The 26,920-nt window shown below is 41.4% G+C and overlaps 1 protein-coding gene across 1 annotated transcript in view; it reads left to right on the top strand.

The window, feature by feature from the left end:
* The first annotated feature begins 15,857 nt into the window (after positions 1–15,857).
* grin3a (glutamate receptor, ionotropic, N-methyl-D-aspartate 3A) overlaps positions 15,858–26,920 on the top strand; it is a 158,597-nt gene continuing 147,534 nt past the window's right edge. The window contains exon 1 of the mRNA XM_067982280.1: positions 15,858–16,460. Within this exon, the coding sequence (XP_067838381.1) occupies positions 15,858–16,460 (603 nt within the window). The remainder of the gene's footprint in view (positions 16,461–26,920) is intronic.

The following is a 26,920-nucleotide window of genomic DNA, read 5'->3' as shown; positions in this document are numbered from 1 at the left end:
TGATTTTGCTTCATGAATGCTTGTATGAATTATAACATCATTAAATAATTACTTTTGATTAACTACCGTGAGTGAGGGTTTTTTTTTTGCTTGACTATTTGTCCAGTTCCAAGAATCACAGGAAATAAGGATTACCCTACAGTTTTTCAGATGAGACATTTAACTGAGGCCCTGTCTGCACTCTCAAGTGGATGTGAAAGATCCCATGACACTATATCAAAGGAGAGGAGGGGAGTTCTCCACAGTGTCCTGGCCAATATTTATCCCTCAACCAACATCATTAAAACAGATTATCTGGTCATTATCACATTGCTGTTTGTGGGACTTTGTTGCATGCAAATTGGCTGCCACATTTCTCTGCATTACAACAGTGTCTACAGCCACCTTATTGATGCTTAAGGCTCACCTGATGCAATTTTCAGGCAGGCCTGTATATGGGTGAGCAGCCCTCCTGCCTGAAACAGACGGAGTCTTACATTGGTTGTAGGACCCCGATTGCAATTTCCAGGTACCGAGCAGCCCAGCCAGCAGACCTTAAAGGGACAACTGATGGCCGCTCACAGAACGGCCCAGGAACCTTTTAACTTTTTTATTGAAGGGCCTTGGAGGAGCCCTGCCTTTTGCTGGCCCGTTAAAAGCCCTCCCAAGGATCGGCTCATATTTCCACCTCCCCCCCCCCACTGCCTCCAGACTCGACCTGTCAGCCGGCTCAACATGGGAACCAGCCATATTTTCCACCCCCTCACAATCGGAGAGCTACATGGGGTACTTGCTTGCCACCTGCAGCTCAGTGGCAGCATGTTGATTGAGGCCGAGGCCTCAAAATGGCAGTGGCTTCACCCTTGCAAGAACAGGCAGGTGGTGTGGCTGCTCTGCCAACTTTGCATCTGTCGCTACTTGGAAACTGCCCCCAATGTTCCCAAATCTATTTTTCATCACCTTCTGGCTGCTATTGTAATATCATTTATTCCGTACGCATTAATATTCTCTAAAGCCCTCACATGGAATTTTAGCATTTATTTGAAAAATCCAAGTAAAATATAGCCACTGGACAACTCTCAGCCATAATTTAGTTACATCCTGGTTCAAGATTTGTGAGACATAACTTATTGCTTTGAAAACTATGATGCTACTCCTTACACCAGCTAAGCCCCTTCACATGACAATTGATAGTTACATAGAGTTACATTGAGTCTACAGCACAGAAACAGGCCATTTGGCCCAATGTAATCTGGTGATGAAATCCTGCCTACAAAGCTGGTCAGGAATGAATGAACTGGGTGTCAGATTAAAACCCATATTGAGTTGCAAGAGTGAATTGTTGGTACATGATGGATTGCTGTTGAGAGTTACTTGTCTAAATGATTTCTACACTGACGCAACCTGATACGCTAGGAGAAGTAAAACACTAGACATCAAGGAATCAGTAGATTTTGGGCTGCGTGGTGGCCTAGATTAAGTAAAAAATAAAACTGGAAGAAGTTGCCCAGAACTGCTGGAAGTGTTGAAAGAAACAACTCCAGTCAAGCCCATGATACCATTAGTAACTCTGGCAGAAAGTTAGAATAGATCTGATCAACTGGAAAAGTAATACTTATATTTGGGTTGTGGATTACTTAATGTGCTTCAAAATCATTGTAAACAATTTTACAACACCAAGTTATAGTCCAACAAATTTATTTTAAATTTCACAAGCTTTCGGAGGCTTCCTCCTTCCTCAGGTGAATGGTGTGGAAATGAAATTTTCGAATCCTTCGCATTTGTAAATCACAGAACAATGCCTGGTGATTACTGGCCGTTGCCAAGGCAATCACTCATGGCTTCAAAATCATAGCACAGCTGACTCTTCCCTCACCAGGACATGTTGTGGAACATGTCTTGGAATACCAAAAGAAGCAATAGACTATCACTTTCAGATTTGAACTTTGATACATTTGCAGAGCAATATGCCTTCTCACCCTGGGTTCTTTTCCAATCCCTTTCAATTGTTATTTATGAATTGGACTGACAAGGTGCTGGCTAAAGTGATGCAAATAGGACAGAAGTGGTCAGATAACATCTGCATTCTAATCCTTAAGACAGGTTTATCATGAGTGATAATCAATTCTAACAGTTCCAGACCTCAAAAGAGCAAAAATAAAGAATGCATTGAATATGAAAAATAAAAACTGATTTGATGTAAACAGTTTCTAATACTTGTTCATGTGCAGTAGTTTAATTGTGAATTAATAAGTGAAATTTTACAGAAAAAGAATTGTATACTATGATTGGTCAGATTGCCTGAAGCACTTATTTGGTTTGTGGTAGCTTGTGGCATTCAAGGTTGAGCATTGTTCCCAATTATTCAGGAATGATAAAGAACCATTGAAAGAAGAACTGCAGGTATAAAGATCTTTCAGAAAGAGAATCTAAACCACTGCCATTGTACTTGTGCAGTAGGAATGTTTCTTCATTCCAGTGCCAGGGTTAACTATGTATTTTGACATGAATAAAGGAGGTGTCTTTTGGAAACAGACATCAGTATGCATGTATCATCCTTTATCTTTAGACAAGCGTAGATTTCTCCACTACTGGAGAAGCAAATGAAACAAGACCCTTGAAAAGGAAGAATAAAGCTTGACCAGGCTTATCAGCTGTAAAGGTTGGTCTGTATCACAGAGGATACATAGATTAATCTTTATTCTTCAGACTGTTACACTAACACATAGAATGAATGGACAGATTGATTGGTTACTGCTATTTGAAGAGACCAGAACTTTCACTGAACTTTTTACATCGAAATACACAGAATGTATAACACGTGCCGGTGTTTATGCTCCACGCGAGCCTCCTCCCACCCTTCTTCTAACGCTATCAGTATATCCTTCTATTCCTTTCTCCCTCATGTGCTTATCTGGCTTCCCCTTAAATGCATCTATGCTATTCACCTCAACTTGTGGTAGCAAGTTCCACATTTTAACCACTCTTTGGGTAAAGAAGTTTCTCCTGAATTCCCTATTGGATTTATTAGTGAAAATCGTATTTTTATGACCTCTAGTTTTGGACTCCCCCACATACTTTAAAGTGCATTTGAGCATTTTTCCCACTATGAATGTTGAAGTAACTGGTCTAGAATGAACTCATTTGAATTTCATACATTTGTTTGAATATTAGGGTAACAATACATTCCAGTTCTCAGGACAGTCCCTGCAATTATGGAGCTCCTAAAAGTATTAACAAAAGCCTTGCCTATTTCTTCAGTCATGTTCTTTAGGATTTCAGAACGTCTTTCACCTGGAAGATGTCAGATGAGGAGTACAAGAGAAGTAAACAACAATCAAAGAAATCTGAATCAATTTAGCAGTTAGATAGAGGGAGGTTGGATAGATTTCGATGTAAAGCAATATGTAGTAAAACCAGAATCTTGAAATGAGTCTCAATTAGAAAATATCAAAATGGAAAAGGATTTGGGCATGATAACTGATGATTTGTTGAAAGTTTAGTCAATGTGGAGCTCAAATCAACAAACCTAATCAAATATTAGGATACATCTCAAGGGCATTTCACTGCAAGTCAACAATGTTATTCTAACCCTGTATTGATTGCTGGTGAGGCAATATTGTTTGTAATTTTGGCAAACATACCTTCAAAGGGATATTAAGGGTTCAGGAAGGAATGACAAGTATAATCCCTAGATTTATGGCTCTAAGTTATGAAAAAAGGTTAACAGAACTGTTTTTGTCAGATAAAAGGTCAAGAGGAAACATTATTCAGCTTTTTTAAATGGTGATGGGCAGAGGTGATGCAAATGCAAGCTGGCTATTTGACTTCGCCCTTGAGTGCAGAAGCAGGGACCAGGAGTTTAAAATTATCAAGCCTTACACGATACTAGAGATTTGAATTTTTTTTGTCTCGTATCGTTTTGTCAGTATTGAATATGTGGTACAAACTTCTAGTAAAAGCAATTGACACTATCTTGATCAACTCCTTCAAAAATGTCTCATAAATATTTCATTGAAGATTATAAGGGTAAATATAGACTGAGGTATGGGCCACAATAGTTCTTGTGCTGGCAGTGAGAGGAGAGAACATAGAGGTTCATCCAGATTGTGGGTGGATCAACATTCTGGAATTCACACCTTTGGGGAATCGGAAAGTATTTATGCCACAAGTTCATTCAGTGGAGTGTATGATTATTTGCCAACTGTGAGTTCATGTAATTGAGTGTGTGAGCTGCCATCCGGAGTTGAATAGGTGCTTGAGAAAGTATGAAAGCAGCTTTATTTCAGGTGAGTTGTGATTGACCAATTGCCTTCGGTTATTATAATCAATTCATGATACACAAATTCAATTCAACACAGGAATGGTCACCACCCACTATTTTGACTGGCAGGTGATAAAATATCAAAATTATCTAAAAGGTGGAAGATATGCCTCTTGATCCTTGAATTTGTTAATTTCTATTACTACCTCTACATACAACATAGATTCCTGAGCCAGGTTCACTGGGCCCATAACCTGGGTGGGTATAGCAGGAAAATTGAATGGGGAGTAGATTCCCTCACCCAACATTTCCTTGATTTCCCACTGGAAGTGACACCAGGGCATATAATACATCAGCCCAAATATTATAATTAGATGTAAATGACTGGAATACATCATATGACACATTTGCATCATTTGTGCCTTAGCAACATTGGGTACAAGGGATACCATGTGCTCCTGCAATCCAGGGTTGAAATGGGCTGTATGGGGTGATTTAAACATAAAGGGATGTGTTGCCTAGTGTAACTGATTTCACACTGCACTAGGCAAGGTGGAAGATTTGAAAATAAAGAAAATTAAAAGATCTTTTATATTTCTAATGATTCTGGATTTGGATTTCTTGGCCTAGCTAGAGCTTCACCCAAGTACACCTATGGGCTTATTGCAGCAATGGTAACCATCACAATCTTCCCTGCCCAGCATATTTGGAGAACCACAACCTGGAAGATCCATTTAAGGAAATCATTTTTGAGAACTGTTAAAGATTACTCTTTCTGTGAAGAATAATTGCCTGGTATCAGTCCTAAAAGTGCTCTTCTATAGTTTGAACCTGTCTCCTAGTTCTGCTCCTGCAATTTAATTTAAAGTAATATTCTGCATTAACTTTTTTTATATCCTTAACAATCTAATATACCTCTATATGATAAATTCTCCGATGCTTCCTTTCGAGGGTGAAAGCCCATGTGTCTCAAATCTTTTCTCATTGCTCATTCCAGGGGATCAGCCTTGTGGCTCTTCTCTGCACTGCCTCCAGCACTCAAATGTCTTTCTTGTGTCGTGGCCACTAGAGCTGGTTACAATATTCAAGATGCTGTCTAACCAGAACACTATTCAGTTTGACTGTGACTTCCTCTGACTTATATTCTACTGTTTTGACTGTGTAGTTCAACATCCTATTGGCTTTATGGATTGTTACTCTGCATTGGTCGGACTGTTGATTGCTACTCTGCACTGGTCGGAATGTCGATTGCTACTCTGCACCGGTCGGACTGTCGATTGCTACTCTGCACCGGTCGGACTGTCGATTGCTACTCTGCACCGGTCGGACTGTCGATTGCTACTCTGCACCGGTCGAACTGTCGATTGCTACTCTGCATTGGTCGGACTGTCGATTGCTACTCTTCATTGGTCGGACTTTTGATTGCTACTCTGCATTGGTTGGACTGTTGATTGCTACTCTGCATTGGTCGGACTGTTGATTGCTACTCTGCATTGGTCGGACTGTCGACTGCTACTCTGCACCGGTCGGACTGTCGACTGCTACTCTGCACCGGTCAGACTGTTGATTGCTACTCTGCATTGGTCGGACTGTTGATTGCTACTCTGCATTGGTCGGACTGTTGATTGCTACTCTGCATTGGTCGGACTGTTGATTGCTACTCTGCATTGGTCGGACTGTTGATTGCTACTCTGCATTGGTTGGACTGTTGTGAGGTTGTTGAATTTTTTCCTACAATGCAGCCAAGTCTTGGGAACTAAGCTCCTGGAACTGACCTCTTCTACAACCTCTTCCCACTGATGTTGGAAGTGTTGCCTGGAGGCTTTCTGCCCCCTCGGGGAAACAGAATCTCCCTCCTCCTACCCACTCACCTGGACCAGGGCCCCCAGTGCCGGTTCGGAGAACCTGGGGGTTCGATTTGCAGGTCTTCCAGCCATTTCTTTCTTCTGATGCCTTCCTTCCTGTCTACATCCAGAATGCATCTCCCCCTTAACAGGTGGTGGCTGCCTTTAAGTGCTGCCAGTAAAGCCCAATGTCCCACCAACCGCCCCCCCCCCCCCCACCCCCAAACAGATATGCAGCCAATGAATAGCGTAAATAGTGCTGGCTGCACACCTGCGTCATTATAATGAATTGGCAGGACCAATTTCACTTGGTCCCTGCAACCACGTTAACAACAACAACTTGCATTTATATAGTGCCTTTAACGTAGTAAAAACATCCCAAGGCGCTTCACAGGAGCATCATCAGACAAAATTTGACACCAAGCCATATAAAGAGAAATTAGGACAGGTGACCAAAAGCTTGGTCAAAAAGGTGGGTTTTAAGGAGCGACTTAAAGGAGGAGAGGTGGAGAAGCGGAGAGGTTAAGGGAGGGAATTCCAGATCTTTGGACCTAGGCAGCTGAAGGCCGCCAATAGTGGGGCGATGAAAATCAGGGATACTCAAGTGGCGCGTGCCCGCCCCTTCTGCCCCCCTTTTTGGGTGCGATCGAATTTCTGATGTCTATAGACATTTTCAGCGGGGATCACTAAGGAATAATCATGAGCAAAATTTCTGGTAGATTTATTTTCCTTTCTCTAACCCAGGTGTTCTGAGGCTAATTACTGCCTCAACTGGTCCAAAATGAGGCAGAATCCTGGCAGAGCTGGGATCCAGCCCATGTTCCAAGACCCCTGGACATATATATGACTTACACCCCCTCCAACCTGGTAGTGTTCGGGATTTCCCAGCTTTATTTTATTCTTTCTTGCCAATAATTAATGTCCATATGAAAATACAGCTTCACTATTTATCATTACCAAATTCCAGGTTTCTCAGTTTGATTTTAAGTATTGCTCAGCACAAAAAATGGTGGCAGAAGTGACATTCTGCAGTAATGATTCTAGGCAGGAAGCATAAAAAGATCTGAAATGGCAGCATCAAGTCAGCTTAATTTTAATCAATTAAGTTTCATGTTAAAACGATTTTGGGGAGTTTTTGGCAGGCTAGATCCCCAGAACGGCCAGGAATAATCTGAATTGAAAACTCAGCTCAAAATCCACCAGACATGGCCACAAGAACAAGTTAATGCTGCAGCAAATGCTTTATCCGCTGTGATATAACATTTTGTGGTTCATTATTTTAAGTTTTGCATCAGTTATTAATTATACTTTAGCACAGCAGTTATTCTGCACCTTGCAGTATAACTTTGGTGGATTCCACCTGGATTTGGTTAATTAGAAGTGGTATGATACTATTTTACCTACAAACTTTTTAAGCTGCCCCGTTGGCTCTTCGTTAGTATTCAAAATTTGACCAGCATTTGGTCACCGATGAATGGAGCTTTGTGCCTGCTCTGTTTTGTCTAAGCAGCAAGCAACACGGAGCTGGCAGTAAAATTCGGCGCTGCTAGATCAAGCACTGATGATAAACCCACCAATATGTCAGTACAAAAAAAATGTCAGCAGTACAATTACACCACTGCATCTTTCTTCGTGTTATTGTACAATGCTGTGTTTACAAACCCGGTAAGGTAACTGAAAACTGTTTCTGTATAAAATGTTCAAAAGCTGAATGGTCTGTGAGATGCATTTTCTATTGAATTCTCTAGCCATTTTCTTCAGCCTCTTGGGCACTATGTTTATTCCCTTTGCCTTGAATTAAATCCTATAGGTTTGTTCTTGTCTGACATCTACTTATGACCAGATAAAATGTTATCTACAGCTGTGTTGCTTTTATATTTTGTCACTGGCCTCTACTGACATTTCTTTTGGCAAGCACCTAGCTTTGCTTTTGTGTCTCTCACTCTTTTTGTATGCTTTTTCTTTCATCTGTCATTTGTTATTATTGCTTGCTGGTAATTTCCTCCCCCCCCCCCCACACCCTCCCATCCCTCTTCAAACAATCCTTCCATTATTTTATCTTAAATTTCACATCACTCAAGGAACTTACCCTTAAGCCATTAGCTTTGTTTGTTTTTACCGTTTGTTTTAATTTATCTTGTCTTGCCTAAACGCAGCCTACTGTTTCTGTGGATTTCTTTGCTGGTCATTGTCTGTGTGGGCAGCCTGGATAGCTTGGAATATAGATTACAGTGTCAGTCGTTTGAACTCTGTCTCATGTTTCTTTTGTTCCGTTAGAAAAAAAACCTAAGTAGCACTGTTTTGTTGGTAATTTTAATGATTACTTTCGTTGAGCGCATGGAAATTGCTGTCTGCTCTATGGTATTAAAGTAAAAATGGCTATATGGTCCAAATTAAAGTTATCTTGAAAGTAACCAATCAATATTGAGATATAGATTCCTTGTTAGGATAACCTACAATTCCCAACTGGCCAATTTCCATGTGCTAGCCTAGAAAGTGTATATTATCTTGCTATTAAACCATTGTGGGGAGAGGGGGGGTTAACCAGCATGGCCAAACCCAATCTTGTCCTCACCCAGGTGTATACATATGCACTTCCAGCAGGAGTCACTGCATTATTTAGTTATCAGGGGGGAAAACCACTGGCTGATTTTCCCTTTCCCAAAGATGATGAGGCTAATTGTAGCACCTCTACTGCCACCCAGCTGAGATCAGCTAACTGAGCAGCCTGGAAATTGAACCTTGGATCCGCCTAGACTGTATGGCTCAGTTACTCACTGCCGTAGCTCATTGAACTATTACTTGAGCACCGCATTAATGAATTAATTGGTAACAGGAAGGTAACACGGGAGTTATTTTCACCTTCATCGCCTGCGCAGTTATCTAGTGGAGCAGAGTGCCCTCCCGTTGTAGAACCTGTCCGATTTTCAACCACCAGATTAACGCTCAGGTTGTGAAGGTGAAAATGACCCCTGTCGCTTTTTCACCCATTTATTTGATTTCAGTCATTATAGTTTGTGCCATAGGGTCTCCTATGTTGCATAGCAACAGTTAGAGAAGAGAGCATTTGAATACTGGAATTTAATAACTGAAAAATAACATACAACAACAACACTGACTCATTATTTTACCTCCCATTGCTCCATGCTTTTGCCTATAATTCCCTTCCCTCACTTCATGCTTATGATGCCCATCGTACTTCCTATCTCTGGTGACTCCACCCTTGCTTGTAAAATATCATCTGCCTCATGGAATCAATGATCTCTATGGTGAGATTTAGTGTTGTGCTAGCATCATTTTGCTGGAAATGAAGTAGTGATGGAAAGCTACACTCAAAGTGAGCAAGGGTTGGGAATAGGGCTACAATACTGCAGTGTCAGTTCTCTGAATTGAGCTCCCTTTGAGGGCGGCTCTTCATTGGCAGTACAAGATGAGTGAATTCAACCTTAAATTAGCTAACAGGTAACTACTGGTATGAAAAGTGCAACAACATCCAGATTGGTATAATTATTCAGTTAACTAGACTTGATACACATGCAAAATAATGAAACTCATTTAAGAACATAAGAACATAAGAAATAGGAGCAGGAGTAGGCCAATCGGCCCTTCGAGCCTGCTCTGCCATTTAATAAGATCATGGCTGATCTGATCCTAACATTAACATTATCAAACATGTTACACACCTCCCTAATTCCATCTGACTAAGTGTTACCCCTGGCTCAGTGGGAGCACTTTTGCCTCTGAGTCAGAAGGTCATGGGTTAAAGCCGTACAGGATTTGAGCAAACAATCTAGGCTAGCAGTTCATTGCAGTATTGAGGGAGAAATGCAATGTTGGATAAGATGTTAAATCGAGGCCCTGTCTGCCTTTTCAAGCGGTTGTAAAGGATCCAGTGCCACAATTCGAAGGGCAGGGGAGTTCTCCCAGTGTTCTGGCTAACATTTATCCCTCAACCAATGCCACCAAAAACAGATTAACTGGTCATTTATCTCACTGCTGTTTGTGGGACCTTGCTGTGCACAAATTGGCTGCCACTTTCACCTACAATAGTGTGACTGCACTTTAAAAGTACTTCATTGACTGTGGAGCACGTTGGGGATATAAATGAAAATGATTTCTCTCTTTGCCCAATGTGCTGTTGAATTTTCTATTTGTCTGTCCAATATACCTCCAAGAACCCCCCCCCCCCCCGACCATGGTGTGAATCCAAGTTCTTTTCCAAGCTACCTGATGCTTTCTTCCCATCTTGCACTGAGAATTTTAGGATTACAGTAAATTACTGCTAGACTAGGTCTGAAATCTGTCTAATTCATAGTCTGGGTTCAGCACATGAAAAAGCTTGAAATAGCTCTGACTCCCAATAGCAGTCCTTGAATCTCTCTCATGGCAGAAATAGGAAACAGCAGCTTTAATTTATCCAGAGATGTTGGGCAGCTGGGAGACAGGCAACAAAAAAGGCTATCTCATCAGGCAGATACCCACAGTATGCTGGTACCCATTAATGTTGAACTCTTCATTTGAAGTAAAGAACACACAAAAGCAAAAGAAAACCCATAAAAGACTTAAATTATATTCAGTGAAATGTTTCCTCTACCCTGAAACAATATATTGGTAATCATGGCAGGAGCATCACAAGTTAAAATACCGTTCTTTCATGCAACCTAGGTTCAAATCAGCCCAGGCTGATGGGGAAAACATTTGCTTTCTCCAATAGTTGCAAGGATCTCTCAAGAGCAGTCCCAATCAAATTACTAGTGGGTGGGAGTCCGCAGCAAAAAAACCTACCCACTAATTGTACAGAGGGAATTTGGTGTGCTACATTTTAGGGATTTTAACTATAGATTTTTTTTCTGGTTCAGCATCACTGACCACTCCTAATGGTGAGCCTTTATTCCCTATATCTCAGAGAAAAGAATTCCCATGGTATCTTCTTGTTACCAATTAATTAATTAATGTGTTGTTCATACGATAGTCAACTAGTTAAGGCAGTGAGTACCTTGGCCACACAGTCCAGGAAGGTCCAGGTTCAATCTCCAGGCTGCTCAGTTAGCTAACCTCTGCTGCGGTGGCATTATAAGGAAATATAACAGGTACGTGTGGACATTTGAACATTGGAATTTCCATAGGAAATGTTTACAAAGCAGTTTTAAATGGAGCAAGCGACCTACGTAAAAAATGTAATATATTAATAGATTGAAGACTGTTAGCTGGCAAGCATGCTAATAGTGTAGTAAATGCTATAAAGCAGGATTACAAAGACAGGAACTTGCTGGCATGGAGAAATTGCTGGGTGGGGGGGGACTGCGAATGCAAGAAGGGCCGTGAATGGCTCAAGCAAAGAGGTTAAAGGGCAGTAACATGGTTGGGGGTGGTGCCTGATGATCCATAAGGGGTCAAGGCCAGTTTGGGTTCCATTCTCCTCAACCCCATTCCCTCACAAGCTTGCTAGATCTGCCTCCCCACACCAATACTGTCATATCTCATAGACCCCCCCCCCCCCCCAAACCTGCTAGACTCAGTCCTCCACCAGTGATCACAAATCCCCCTAGTTCTGCTGGACTCCAGGAACTAACCCCACCCTCCCTACCAGAACCTTCCTCTCATGCCCAGATCCTGGTACCCTGGCTCCATAAAAAAAAACCTTAGTACACATTCTCAATGCTCCCTGAATCCAAGATGACCCCCAATGCTCCCAAATCCTAGGACCTCCATCCCCTAAGGTCCCAGATCCCATAGCCAGTGTTCCCAAAACCTTCCTTGGTAGTGTTCTCCTGCCAGTGCTTCTAAATATTGGGGCCCCAACTCAAAGTACTTCTCGACCCTGAGACTATATCCAAGTACTGGGGGGACCCCAGGCTCCCTTCCGAGTGCTCCCAGAACCAGGGCCACCTCCTGTGCTGATAATACTCTTCGTCATAATGTTCTTTTTATAAAATCTCCAATTCACCATAAGCAATGCTATGGGAGATCTGTGGTAATATACTAAAAGTCTTATGTACAGCATGCGTTCGCAGTAAGTGTAATTCTTTTCCATCACTCTTTTTGTCATTCTTTTCCTGTTTTACTTTTCTGTCACGTTTAGTGTTATTATTTTAGCAATATTTATTCTACTAGCTCTTGATTGCTCATTCTTCTCACCAAATTGATTAATTTATAATCTTCTTGCAATTGGTTGAGTAATAGACAATTTTAATGCACCTCAAGCAAATTTCCTCCAATTGATTAAGTGACATTTAAATATATTCATTCACTCATATCTTAATTTGTTAGAAGAGCAGAAGGCTAGCAAGAAGACTAATGAAACAATCAAAAAAATCTAAAACCTTTTGTCTACTTTTTTTAAAATCAATAAATGACGTTTAAAGTTTTAATAAACACATGAAAAAAGTACCTGTTTCAGAAGTACCAAAATAAATCTATTTTGTGTTTGAGTAATGTCATTAATATTTTCATGTCAATCTTACAGCTCAGAAGGAGGCCATTCGGCCTGTCGTGCCTTTGCCAGCTCTTTGAAAGAGTTGCCCAATTTGGTCCCACATCCCAGCTTTATAGAATCATAGAATCAATAAAGTAGACTTCTCGTGGCCCGTAAGGGGATCCAACTCGTGACCTTGGTGTTACTAACCCAAGCTAACCGGCCATACAATTGTGTAGCCTCAATGTTTCTTAAAAGCTTCAGTATGAAGTTGCCTTTTGACCCACAGCTATCGGTCATTTATCTTCCAGATTGTTAAGTCTGAGCATAAGCGGTGTGCACAATTTCCTACCATACATCAGCAAGATTTTCTCACTACGATTGAAAAGCTGTTGGCCAACTTTCTTCTTCATAATTCCAAAACACACTGGAGAGCACGTTTTCATTTTTTTCCCTGAGATAATGTTTACATTTTGGTTAGTATTGACTGCTGAATTAAGCTGCCTAAACGTTAGCTCGGTGAAAGCCAGACAAGAGACAGGCAGACTAACAATACTTTTTTGTCATTTATGTTTACAAAGTAAAAAAATTATGACTCTGATCAGTGGAAATCCCTTTGACATTTTGTGAGGTAACTTTGAAAGCAAAAAATAATGTATACTATATACAAACTGACCTCCTACCACTACAGTAGCTAAGTGCAGTAAAACATCCAAACTCAAATACATTACCATGTAAGATTAGAGCACAAAAAGAGGCATTTCAATCTATTGTTAGCTCTTTGCTAGAACAATCCAAAACAAATGCCACAGCCTGTATTTCTCCCTGTAGTCCTGTATCCCTGTTTCAAATATTTATCCAATTTTCCCTTATAAGATTCAATGATCTCTGCCTCAACCACTCCCAAAATCAGTGAGAGGGGAAAAGCCCAGGTGGGAAAGACTGAGTGGGTTTTTATGTTTTGTATTTCAAATGGTGACACCAAATGCATTTATTTTATTTATGTTTATCTACCTTAGAACTCAAAATTAACCATGATTCTTCTAAACAATAGTAAGTGCTGAAATGACTGTATAATTATTCAAGTTTGGAGGGAAGTGCTCTATAAAATTCCTGATTTGAACATGTATATTTAAGTAGAATTTCTCCTAACATTAAATACTGTTGCTGAGCTGGTAAAGAAGGTAAGATGCAGTTGCTTAGTATTTTCTTAAGTTTTATACATTTCTTGCTGCTCTTAAAAACACACACTCTAAACAGATGTACAGTAAAAATAGAGCTGCTCCCCCATATTACATGACGTTTTGTACCTAGACTTCCAGAAAGCCTATGATAGAGTTCCGCAAGCTTAAGACAATAGGTATCGTGGGTAAAACTTAAGGAATTGGCTGAAAGAACCGAATCAGTGGGTACTAGTTAGGGGAGCGATGTTGTGTTGGGGAAATGTACTGAGTGCAGTTTCTATTGTTTCTGATCTAAACGAATGATTTGGATTCACAAAGTCAATGTAAGTTGGTCAAATTTGCAAATGATACTCGACTAGGGGGTGGGGTAGTTCAGGAGAGTCTAATGAATCAACTGGGGAATTAAGGGAGGATCAAAGGATCTAGATGGGCAGAACTATGGCAGGTGAAATACAATACAAATAAGTGCAAGGTTTTACACAATGGAGGAAAAATAGGGAAGGTAGTTACTTAATGAGTGGAGTTGATCCATAGTGTCATAGGTTTGCATTATGAGAAAAGGTTAGAAAAACTTTGATTCTTCATCCCTATACGGCGAGGTATGAGTAGAGGCCTTGTAATGGTGTACAACATGCCAAGGACAGTGGAAATGGTTAATCCTGAGCATTATTTCAAATTATGCCATGACTACAAGACAAGGAGATATAGGTACAAATTGGTAATGGGAAAGTTCAGGACTCATGTCAGGAAGCACTTCTTCACACAGAAGTTGATCAATACTTGGATCATCTTCCACATGAGGTGGTGGAAGCAAAAGTTCTGGATGCGGTGATGGGGAAAGACTGTAAGCTTCTACAGAATTATAAGTTAAATGGCCTCCCTCAACTGTGCTTACTGTGATTTTTGTGGCATATTGGACTGACTTTTCAAATGTGTGCTCCCTGCGTGGAACCCCGCTGGCTGGCAGTTTATGTCAGGAAATTGCGGGCAAGCTCCCTACAATTTTCTTTCCATTTTGGAAAAATTGGTTTTATTTATTTTCTAGGAACCAATCAACAAAAAAAAAACGTTTACCACAGGTCTGAGAAAATCTCTTACAAAATTCTCTCCGTGGAGATTTCAGTCGATTGCGCCCAGATTGCGCTGATATCTGGGCGGGAAACATGCGGAAACTCCAGGCCGATCAAGCCTCCATCCCATCAAAATCCTTTTGCAACAGTTTACCTCACTGTGAGCAATCACATAGGAGATCTGTTATTCGTTTTAAAACAGATTAGCCAAACCTTTTCACTCCCACTTAGGTCCAGTCCTACCTCCTGTCCCGCCGAATTATATGTGACTGGAAAACATTTCTGCAACTTCATAACTCTCCAAAATAAAAATCAGACCGTTATTAATTAAGCTCCATACCCTGTGTCTCTTTAACGGAAAAGCAAGTCCATGCACCTTGTCCATCTTTTTAAGACACGCTGTTTTAAGATTTCCACACCATGAAGGCAACAAAACACATTTCTCAAAAACGACGGATCAAATGCAAAAACAAAAGCGGCCTCGCAAGATTAAATTTAAAAAAAAGACCGGCTACCATATATAAAAATATTTTTTTTTTTTGGGGGGGGGGAGGAGGAGGGGGGAAAAAGTGCATAAAAGCCAATTGCACGAGAGGAAAAAAAAGCACTACCCTCCCTCCCTCCCGCACCTTCCAAAGTTAGACTCGCAAGTCCCCGTCCGCAGTGGGTAGCGGAAGGCGCAGCGCAAGCGGGTGCCAGCTGCGTTCTCCGCTCCCCTCCCTCGCGCTTGGACAATGGATGGAACGTGGAGTTTGGCGCTGCCCAGCGCGAGACGCTGCAACTGCGCTCAAATCCGCAACAAGTTGCGTGTGTGTGTGTGTCCGCTGCACGCCTTGCGCTGCAGGTTCCTTGCCTGCTTCTCATATACTCGCGGAAAAAAAAAACTCTCTGTACTTTCCAACACTCTAAATTTGACAAACAGCCGGCACCAGCTCCTTCCAGTCTTGCATTTGCATACTTTTTTTTTTCTCTTTTGTGCTTAAATTGTTTGAATTTTTTTTTTAGAAAAGTTTCTCTTTTCCACCTTCCCCCCCCCCCCTCCCCGCCTCCCCTTCGCCCGATTGCTCTCCTTGCCGTTTGCAGCCAGTTTGTTGTGAGGTGATGAGAGTGCTGGAGTGTAGCCGCGTGTTCCCGGGGGTCTTCTTACTCCCGCTCTGCGCCCTCCTGCTGCTGCTGCTCCTGCTCCTGAGCAGCGTCCCCGCCTCTCGGAGTCACCCCCAGCCCTGCCAAATCCTCAAGCGTATCGGGCACACGGTCCGCCTCGGTGCCGTCCTCTTGCTGCCTCCGCCGCGGGCTCTCCCCAACAACACGCTGGGAGGTGACCAGAGGCAGGGGCAGGGGCAGGGACCGGTGCCGGCTCCGGGCGCTTACTCCCACGGCGGAGCCCGCGAAGCGCTTCTGCGCGCCGTCCAGCAGCTCAACGGGAGAGACGGTCTTCTGCCGTACAACTTGTCGGTGGAGATGGTGATGGGGATGGAGACGGGACTGGGGGAGCTGCCGGTTTTTAGCGTGTCTCCTTCTTCCAGGAGGGATCCCCAGTCGTTCCTGGAGAGCGTCTGTCACACGGTCGTGGTGCAAGGGGTCAGCGCCATCCTCGCCTTCCCTCAGACCACAGGGGAGCTCCTGCAACTGGAATTTTTGTCATCCACCATCCAAATCCCCGTTGTCAGCATCGTTCGGAAGGAATATCCCAGGGTATCTAAGGTAAGGCAACCAAACGAATCGTGTTGGCGGTGTCCTTACTGTTAAAAAAAAAGCGGGGAGGATAGATCTCCAAGCTGAAGTTTTATTTTAAAATCGTTAAGTTTACCTGGCTTTAGTTGTGAGTTGGACGACCCGATAGTTATATTTTCAGGGAATTGCATAGAATTTACAGCAGAGAAACAGGCCATTCGGCCCAACTGGTCTGTGCTGGTGTTAATGCTCCACACGAGCCTCCTCTCACCCTACTTCATCTAACCCTATCAGCATATCCTTCTATTCCTTTCTCCCTCATGTGTTTATCTAGCTGCCCCTTAAATGCATCAATGCTATTCACCTCAACTACTCCTTGTGGTAGCAAGTCCCACATTCTGACCACTCTCTGGTTAAAGAAGTTTCCCCTGAATTCCTTATTGGATTTATTAATGACTATCTTATATTTATGACCCCTAGTTTTGGTCTCCCCCACAAGTGGAAACATCTCTGCGTTTACCCTATCATACCCTTTCATAATTTTAAAGACCTTTATTAGGTCACCCTTCAGCCTTCTCTTCTGTAGAGAATTTGCATCAGCATGGCAATGATCAGACAGAAGGAATACGGTTTTGCGAACCAGTATAAAGGAATTGAGTTTTGAGTGAAAATAGTTTGAATTCATTTGACCAAAACCAAAGCAAATAAATAGTTCTGTTGCTTAGCCCCCTTTTTAAAATAACCACCGTCGGAAACAATGCCCCCAAGGAGACGTTTACAGTGCGATGTTTATTAGACTTGGGAGCTACATTTAACTTTAATAATGTAAGCGAAACGACCGTTTTATGTATTAGACACCTGTAGAGAAATTGATTTAAATAAACAGTTTCAAAATAACATTTGTAAAGTTCATGGGAAGAAGGCTCCCAGAAACTTGAATCTTATCACCCGCTACTGTATTTAAATATTCGCCAAGAGGATCAGATTTGAAATTAATATTTGAAGGATTTCACCTTTCGAAGTATTAATTCTATAATTGCGATTTAAATGGGGGCACATCCTCTGAAACATTTGGAAGGATTCGTGTTGCTTTGGTAACTTGAAGGTACTTTAAATGGTCAGTAGATCTTTCTAGAACATACTGCAACTCACGTCAAAACTAACTCAAAAGTTAAGCAAGAGATCTTTGTAAAATAAAGACTAAAATGGAAAAGGGAGATAAGAAATGACTGACTTGTCGCGAGTGTAAACGTTTATAAAGGGAAAATAATGTCGCATTTATTTTAAAAATTAAACAATGTTTGATGAAACACTCCATATCAGATAGATACAGAAGGATCCAAATGGTTCAGCAAATGATTCCGAAAATCTCAGCACAGTTATTGTGGTGTAGAGTAAAACGATATCAACTTTGTAACAAGTTTACTTTGCTAGAAATGGAGGAAAAAATCTTTCGACTAAACAATATGCAGAAACTGGTATTAACGTTGAGTAGTGACCAGGTCGAGCGGAAGTTCGATTTGGATCCTGATCACCCAATCTGGTGTCAAAACGCACGGCGTGTGTGCCTGGATTGAGCACCGAGAATGGAGTCGTGGTCATCGATATGACTGTCATTGGCACTGTCAGATTATATAGCGAGTGGCACGAACACACCAGTGGAGTCGCAAGCATTAATTCCTTCCCCTCCCACACACATATTTTTCCGCTTCCCCTACCCTGAGATACCATTTGTGTTTGTCAAGTTCGATCCAAGTTAATGAGAAACCTTTTCGTGTTCGCAATTCAACTGAAAACATAAGCAATTTTTTTTTTGGAAAAAGGGTTGCTTTTAAAAACGTTGTTTTATTCGTGATTCAAATTGGACATTAATCCTTAAAACAACTAAGTCTCATCAGCGGCGCGACACGACAAATATAACTTTTTAATGCATTGCCCCACTAAAATTAAATAATGTCGCATCATTAACAATTTCATCGGCAGTAAATGGAAACTCAGCCAACGATATTTTATTTTAAATGCCTAAAGGATAAATAGAGCTGTGAAATATATATGTACTCAGAGACAACTGTTTTGCAGCATATAAGTGGACTGTTTTATTGGCAATGTTTTGTTAGAAAGGAGAAACGGAACACTGTTTCAGATAAACATTCCTTCTAACCAGGACGGTTTCGAAAAAAAACACATTACACAGAAATAAAATCGGTAGTGGCAGTATCTACGGTTATAAGCTTAAACTGAATTCTATTTACTCCGCACTGCAAGGGTTAAAATGTTAGCGGCTGCGAGGATTTAAAATGTAAGGGTAGGCGACTTTTGTAGTGTCAGTAGGGAGGAGCACCACTGTGGTTGCTGCATAAAGAAGGGCCTGCCAAAGGTTAAGCGGAATAAGTACAGCACCTCCAAAAATAATTTGTTTATTTTCTGATCAATTTCATTTTAACTGTAGGCACTCTCAACACATTTTACAATGTGCTGGATTCGTATAGTGAGCATACTCCACTTTTCAAGAGTACAGGAAGGCAGTTTTCGCGCATCTTTGCAAAAAGTAACAGCCACCCCTTCTGCTCAATACACGCAAAAATAAGCCATGTGCGAAATTGGCTGTATTTTGACGAGGGATTGGTCTGTCCTTTCCCTGGAATCCAGTCCACGGCAGCAGTGTATACTGGAGGCATCTTTTCACTGTTTCCCCTTCCCCTGTGACGGTGGAGAGAGAAAATATTTCCGAGAGGGACACGGAGACATTCCACTGTGCCCCAGCCTAAGCGATCTTGAAAATGCCCTGCCACGGCTTTGCGGCGTAAAGCTATGCATGCACGGGACTAGCAATGCGCTTCACTCCAATGTTAAGTGGTGGTGCGGTTGGGAACTGCACGAAGATTTCGTAACATTAATGTGCCGCAGCAATATTAAGCGCAGAGTGACAACATCATCTCCTGCCTGTGATTATTTCAATGGAAATGAGTTTAATGATAAGATAAGATCCGTAGACTCAACACCATACTGACTCTGACTGGATGGCCGATGTAACCCTGAATCAGATGATTTGTGTGCAAATATAGTTTGGCTTTGAATTTGCATGGTAATATCTCATTAGCGTTTCTGTTTCTTCACCTGAACATTTAAAGGCTCTGTATATTTTACTAAAATACTGACTTGAGTGTGGAAGTATTCACCGAACCCTCAAAATTGTCAACAATGCTGCTACTCTTTCTCAGCTATTTAAGTTTGATAATCCTCATGATCAGCAATCACTCTTAAAATAACGATCGTACGTCAAATTTTACAGCTGGGATGCATTTTCTAAGCGGGCTGTTAAACCGATCTGCCTCTTGCATTACTGACCTACTCCTTTCTGCAGCTTCGCAGCTACGAGACGTTGGTAGGTCGCGATCTCACAGTGCGGAGTAGTCGAGGCAATGGGTAACGATTATTCCGGCCCTTTTTACAGGAAATCTCCAGTGAGGTAGAGTTGCGTGTGGTTCCGTGACGTTAATTGATTGCGGAGTCGCTGCTCAGTTACATTAAGTGAACATCAATTAAAGTCAAATTTTCACTAGATGCCTAACATTGAGGGAGGTTTCAGAATCCTGCATCCTTTTTATGACATAAATTGGGCTGCATTAGTTTAGGATGGATTTATTATCCACTATTTGGCAAATTGACAGTAAAACCATTGAGTGAACTAGTTTCTCAGTGTTTTCAATACTCAGCATTGTTTTCAGTCATTGTCATTTCGTTTGTAGTTAGAAAAGATTTAGAGCGCCATCTAATGGAAACAACTCATACATTTCTGATTAAAACAGCGGAATTAAAACTGTTACTAGTTGCCAGTACACAGATTGTTAGATGAAACGTTTAAAAAAAAGTTACAGAGTCTTTGTATTTCCATAGAAACGCTATTAGGTGTGTTATAACAGTGTATTTAAAATGACTTTAAAAGTGATTCTAAAATTACAATGAATAATCGTTACCTGTGAGGTACAATGCTATAATCCCAACCAATGGATTCAGATATATATATATAGGATGCTAAATACGAGTTACAACGTGGAGATTCAATTCAGCAGTTCAGATGACATCATAAATTACTAGAGCATCAATGTTATAGTTTATGAACGTAGAATCATAGAAAGGTTACAGGAGGCCATTCGGCCCATCGAGTCCGTGCCGGCTCTATGCTAGTCCCACTCCCCCACCCTTTCCCCGTAGCCCTGCAAACTTTTTCCTTTCAAGTACTTATCCAGTTCCCTTTTGAAGGCCATGATTGAATCTGCCTCCACCACCCCCTCGGGCAGTGCATTCCAGATCCTAACCACTCGCTGTGTAAAAAAGTTTTTCCTCATGTCACCTTTTGTTTCTTTTGCCAATCACCTTAAATCTATGTCCTCTGGTTCTTGACCCCTTCCTCCAATGGGAATAGTTTCTCTCTATCTACCCTGTCTAGACTCTTCATGATTTTGAATACCTCTATCAAATCTCCTCGCAACCATCTCTGTTCCAAGAAGAACAACCCCAGCTTCTTCAGTCTATCCATGTAACTAAAGTCCCTCATCCCTGGAATCATTCTAGTAAATCTCTTCTGCACCCTGTCTAAGGCCTTCACATCTTTCCTGAAGTGCAGGGCCCAGAACTGGACACAAGACTCCAGTTGTGACCGAACCAGTGTTTTATAAAGGTTCATCATGACTTCCATACTTTTGTACTCTATGCCTCTATTTATAAAGCCCAGGATCCCATATGCTTTTTTAACCGCTTTCTCAACCTGCCCTGCCACCTTCAACGATTTGTGCATATATACATCCAGTTCCTGTACCCCTTTTAGAGTTGTGCCTTCTAGTTTATATTGCCTCTCCTCATTCTTCCTACCGAAATGTATCACTTCGCATTTTTCTGCATTAAATTTCATCTGCCACGTGTCCACCCATGCCACCAGCCTGTCTATATCCTCTTGAAGTCTATCACTATCCTCCTCACTGTTTACTACCCTTCCAAGTTTTGTGTCATCTGCAGATTCTGAAATTTTGCCCTGTACATGCAAGTCATTAATATATATCAAGAAAAGGAGTGGTCCCAGCACCGACCCCTGGGGAACACCACTGTACACCTCCCTCCGGTCTGAAAAACAACCATTCACCACTACTCTCTATTTACTGTCCCTTAGCCAATTCTGTATCAATGTTGCTACTGCCCCCTTTATTCCATGGGCCGCAATCTTGATGATAAGCCTACTATGTGGCACTTTATCAAACGCCTTTTGAAAGTCCATATTCATCACATCAACTGCATTACCTTCGTCTACCCTCTCTGTTACCTCATCAAAAAACTCTATCAAGTTAGTTAAACGTGATTTGCCTTTAACAAATCCACGCTGGCTTTCCCTAATCAATCCACAATCATCCAAGTGACTGTTAATTCTGTCCAGGATTATCGTTTCTAAAAGTTTCCTCACCACTGAGGTTAAATTGACTGGCCTATAGTTGCTGGGTTTATCCTTACACCCTTTTTTGAACAAGGGTGTAACATTTGCAATTCTCCAGTCCTCTGGCACCACCCCCGTATCTAAGAAGGATTGGAAGATTACGGCCAGTACCTCCACAATTTCCACCCTTACTTCCCTCAGTAACCTAGGATGCATCCCATCTGCACTGGGTGACTTATCTACTTTAGGTACAGCTAGCCTTCCTAGTACCTCTTCTTGATCAACCTTTAGCCCATCCAGTATCTCAACTATATCTTCCTTTACTGAGACTCTGGCAGCACCTTCTTCCTTGGTAAAGTCAGAGGCAAAGTATTCATTTAGTACCTCGGCCATCCCTTCTGCCTCCATAAGTAGATCCCCTTTATGATCCCTAATCGGCCCCACCCCTCCTCTTACTACCCGTTTACTGTTTACATGCCTGTAGAAGACTTTTGGATTCCCTTTTATGTTGGCCGCCAGTCTATTCTCATATTCTCTTTGCCCCTATTATTTCCTTTTTCACTTCCCCTCTGAACTTTCCAGATTATGCCTGGTTCTCACTTGTGTTATTAACCTGACACCTGTCATACGCCCCTTTTTTCTGTTTCATCTTACTCACTATCTCTTTTGTCATCCAGAGAGCTCTGGCTTTAGTTGCCCTACCTTTCTGCCTCGTGGGAATGTGCCTAGACTGTACTCGAACCATCTCCTCTTTAAAGGCTGCCCACTGTTCAATTACAGTTTTGCCTGCCAATCTTTGATTCCAATTTACCTGGGCCAGATCTGTTCTCATCCCATTGAAATTGGCCCTCCTCCAATTGAGTATTTTTACTTTAGAGTGGTCCCTGTCTTTTTCCATAGCTATTCTAAACCTTATGATACTATGATCGCTGCTCCCTAAATGCTCCCCACACCGACACTTGCTCCACTTGGCCCAACTTAATCAGAACTTTAAGATTTGTTTACTGCCTTAAAATTACTGTCAGGCATGTGTTACATGTTTTATTATTTGGTCTGTATTTTGAAGTATTTTCTAATGGCTTGAAATTGTGTTGTGGGATAATACGTAATATTTAATGCTTCTGCATAAAAGCAGAGACAGGAATTTCTGATAAACATTTTAAGTGTTCATGCCCATTATCCTACAGTGAATTTCAAAGCTCATTCTAAGTTTTCTTGCTGTGGTGCTAAGCAACTTAGAAGTGGTGCAAATTAAATGAAAGCAATTACAGGGATTGTGAAATGGGAATTGAAAGCACATCTCATCATGCAACTGGAACTACAGTAATAAGCCTTTTGCTTTGATAGCAAAATACCAGGAAACATAATAGACTATATATAATTACATCATAACTGTGTGAGTGAAGTCCTCATATTTTATTGAAGATAAAAGCCCAAAAATTGTTAACAATATTACTCTTTCTCAGGTGTTTATTATATAATATTTAGGAAAAATGTGTTGGAAATGAATCAATATAAAAAGTAATCCACCTACACAACCTGAAAGTGTGACTTTTGAGTGAGTGAATTATTTTTCCTATTCCTTGCACCATTGCTGTGTATTTTATTTACACCTCAAGAATGATGATAAATGTCAGGTCTATTCACAAGACAGAATTCGAAGTTTTAGTGAAGGTATTTGCATCCATTGGGGGTGGAATGGTGTCTCATACTATTCAGTGAAGTATGAAAACACCATATTTAATCACTAGCTCATTCCTAGGCTTCAGGTAGCACAGAGACTTAGTGTATTCAATGAATTATACACAACAGGTTGCTGCTGTGGGGGAGGATTTACATGAATCAATTCTTCTGTTTAAAAACCAGTTGATGACTTTGAATTTATTGGCCTCTTGTGCACACAATATTGAGCCATCTCTGATAATGCCACAGCTTTTGATGTAAGAAAATGTAGGATTACAGTTTCTCATAAGATGACGCACAGTATTACAAAGTGATTTGTTCCAGCGTATTAACAAAGTGCACGGATGCAAAATGGGCGGTATCACATCTGCCGCTAGTTATACTGAAGTCAATGGAATTGAATATCGGATGGGACATACAACTGAGGGGCAGGTGCTTTACCACCCATTTTGCAACCCCGCCCAAGTCAAATTACACCCCCAGTGTGTTTTTATATAAGTGTCTCAATTTATCTCCCCTCCTCTCCTGGAGGTGTAGACATAGGCTGAGGGAAGTTCAGTGGGATCCAGTGGCTTTCGGTGCTTTGCCAATTCTACACGTGTGAACCTTGTATGTCTTTGCAGGCTAATTGCTTGCGGAGGCATCTGAGCGAGGTCATTTCTGCATGAAATATCTACAAGTGGGCATTTTCCAGCAGAAGTCACTGAATAATAATCAGGAGCTGGAACCCTGGCTAATTTTACCCCTCCTCCCTAGCCCAGAGTTAGTATCAGTAGTGCCACCTTGCCAAGAGCAGCTAACTCAGCACAGACGAGGTATCGAACATGGAAACGTCCTGGACTGAATAGTTCAGTTCCACACTGCACAGTGTTAACTGATGGAATTAAATAGGGGAGTCAATAATGTACCTTCTATAGATTTGCAAATACTGTAGAAAGATGGCTTGGATGAACTTATAAGGCTGTAACCTAATTGAAAGGTTCAGACAGCATCACTTATAGCATTAGGTGTCAAACTTGGCTCAGTGTTAGCACCTGTGCCTCTGAGTCAGAAGGTCGCTGGTTCAAGAGACTTGAGCACATAATCTAGGCTGACAGTTCAATGCAGTACTAAGGGAGTGTTCCATTGTTGGAGCTGCTGCCTTTTGGATGAGATGGTAAACTAAGGTTCCATCTGCCATCTCAGGGGCATGGAAAAGATCCCATGACACTATTGGAAGAACAGCAAAGGAGTTCTCCTGGTATCCTAGCCAACATTTATCCCTCAATCAATGCTGTGCACAAATTGGCTGCCACGATTGCCTACAAAATAATGACCCTTCATTGGGTGTGAAGTGCTTTGACACATCCTGCGGACGTGAAAGGTGCTTTATAAATGCAAGTTCTTTAAACTCTTCATATATTGTAAATGGTTTATTGAGAGCATCTGAATCTCAAGACTGTTGTTTCCTATACTCCTTACCTGCAAGAAATTTGCCTCTGTTTTTTCTGTAAGTTCTAAAATTGCAATGGCTTATTAATAATAATTGCTATCTGGTAGGAAGAAAATTGTCCACACCAATAGAAGAAGGAATATAATGTATTTATATTACAGGGAGTGTTTCAGGGATTTAACACATTGAGAGGTTAAGAAGATGTTGCTAAACAAGCTGCCAATCAAACCAGCTTCCACCATTACAGGTGTGAGCTTCCCTGGCAGCACCCTCCATTCCAAACCTTTCCAACATACTACACTCAATTTCCTCTCTGGGATGTGTTAACGATTCTCATTGTTTCAAACTGATGTAGTAGGCAAGAGATAGAGACTCTCAACTTGGCCAAACTCTTATGTGCTGAATTCTAATCCACATCCACAAAAGCAGGATGCTGTAGATTTAAGAACATAAGAAATAAAAGCAGGAGTAGGCCATTCGGCCCCTCGAGCCTGCTCCGCCATTCAATCAAGTCATGGCTGATCTTCAATCTCAACTCCACTTTCCTGCCCGATCCCCCTATCCCTTGATTCCCCTAGAATTCAAAAATCTATCTATCTCAGCCGTGAATATACTCAACGACTCAGCATCAATAGCCCTCAGGGGTAGAGAATTCCAAAGAGTTACAACCCTCTGAGTGAAGAAATTCCTCCTCAACTCAATCTTAAATGGCCGACCGCATATTCTGAGACTATGCCCCCTAGTTCTAGATTCTCCAGCTAGGGGAAACAAACAACCGCTGCACATCTACCCTGTCAAGCCCCCTCAGAATCTTATATGTTTCAGTGAGATCACCTCTCATTCTTATAAATTCCAGCGAGTATAGGCACATTTTACTCAACCTTTTCTCATAGGACAACCCTCTCATTCCAGGAATTAATCTAGTAAACCTCCATTGCACCGCCTCTAAGGCAAGTATATCCTTCCTTAGATAAGGAGACCAAAACTGTACGCAGTACTCCAGGTGAGGTCTCACCAAAGCCCTATACAGTTGTAGTAAGACTTCCTTACTTTTGTACTCCAACCCTCTTGCAATGAAGGCCAACATGCCATTTGCTTTCCTAATTGCCTGCTGTACATGCATACTAACTTTTTGTGTTTCTTGTACCAGGACTCCCAAGTCTCTCTGGACTCCAACATTTAATAGTTTCTCACCATTTAAAAATTGTTCTGTTTTTCTATTCTCCCGGCAAAGTGAATAACCTCACATTTCCTCACATTATAATCCATCTGCCACCTTCTTGCTCACTCACTTAACCTGTCTATATCCCTTTGCAGACTCTTTGTGTCCTCCTCACAGCTTACTTCCCCACCTAGTTTTGTATGCTCAGCAAACTTGGGTACATTACACTTGGTTCCTTCATCTAAGTCATTGATATAGATTGTAAATAGCTGAGGCCCAAGCATTGATCCTTGCAGCACCTCACTAGTTACAACCTGCCAACCTAAAAATGACCTGTTTATCCCTACTCTGTTTTCTGTCCATTAACCAATCCTCTATCCATGATAATATGTTACCCCAAACCCCATGAGCCCTTATCTTGCGTAACAACCTTTTGTGTGGCACCTTATCGAATGCCTTTTAAAAATCCAAATATACTACATCCACTGGTTCCCCTTTATCTACCCTGCTAGTTTCATCCTCAAAAAAACTCTAATAAATTTGTCAAATACTATCTCCCTTTCATAAAACCATGTTGACTCAGCCTAATCATATTATGATGTTCTAAGAGCCCCGTTACCACTTCCTTAATAATGGATTCCAGCATTTTCTCTTTGCATTTGACCTCTTTTGAGCTGAATTTAACTGAGTGGCAATATATTAATATAAATTATCTGAAAGTCTTCCTAGGTTAAATAGTCAAAGATCGCAAAACATGGCAGAAATGCAGATTCCCCCCCTCCTTAAAG

The sequence above is a fragment of the Heptranchias perlo genome, chromosome 4, assembly GCF_035084215.1.
Source record: "Heptranchias perlo isolate sHepPer1 chromosome 4, sHepPer1.hap1, whole genome shotgun sequence".
Taxonomy (NCBI): Eukaryota; Metazoa; Chordata; class Chondrichthyes; order Hexanchiformes; family Hexanchidae; genus Heptranchias; species Heptranchias perlo.
This window is presented reverse-complemented; position numbering and strand designations above follow the sequence as displayed.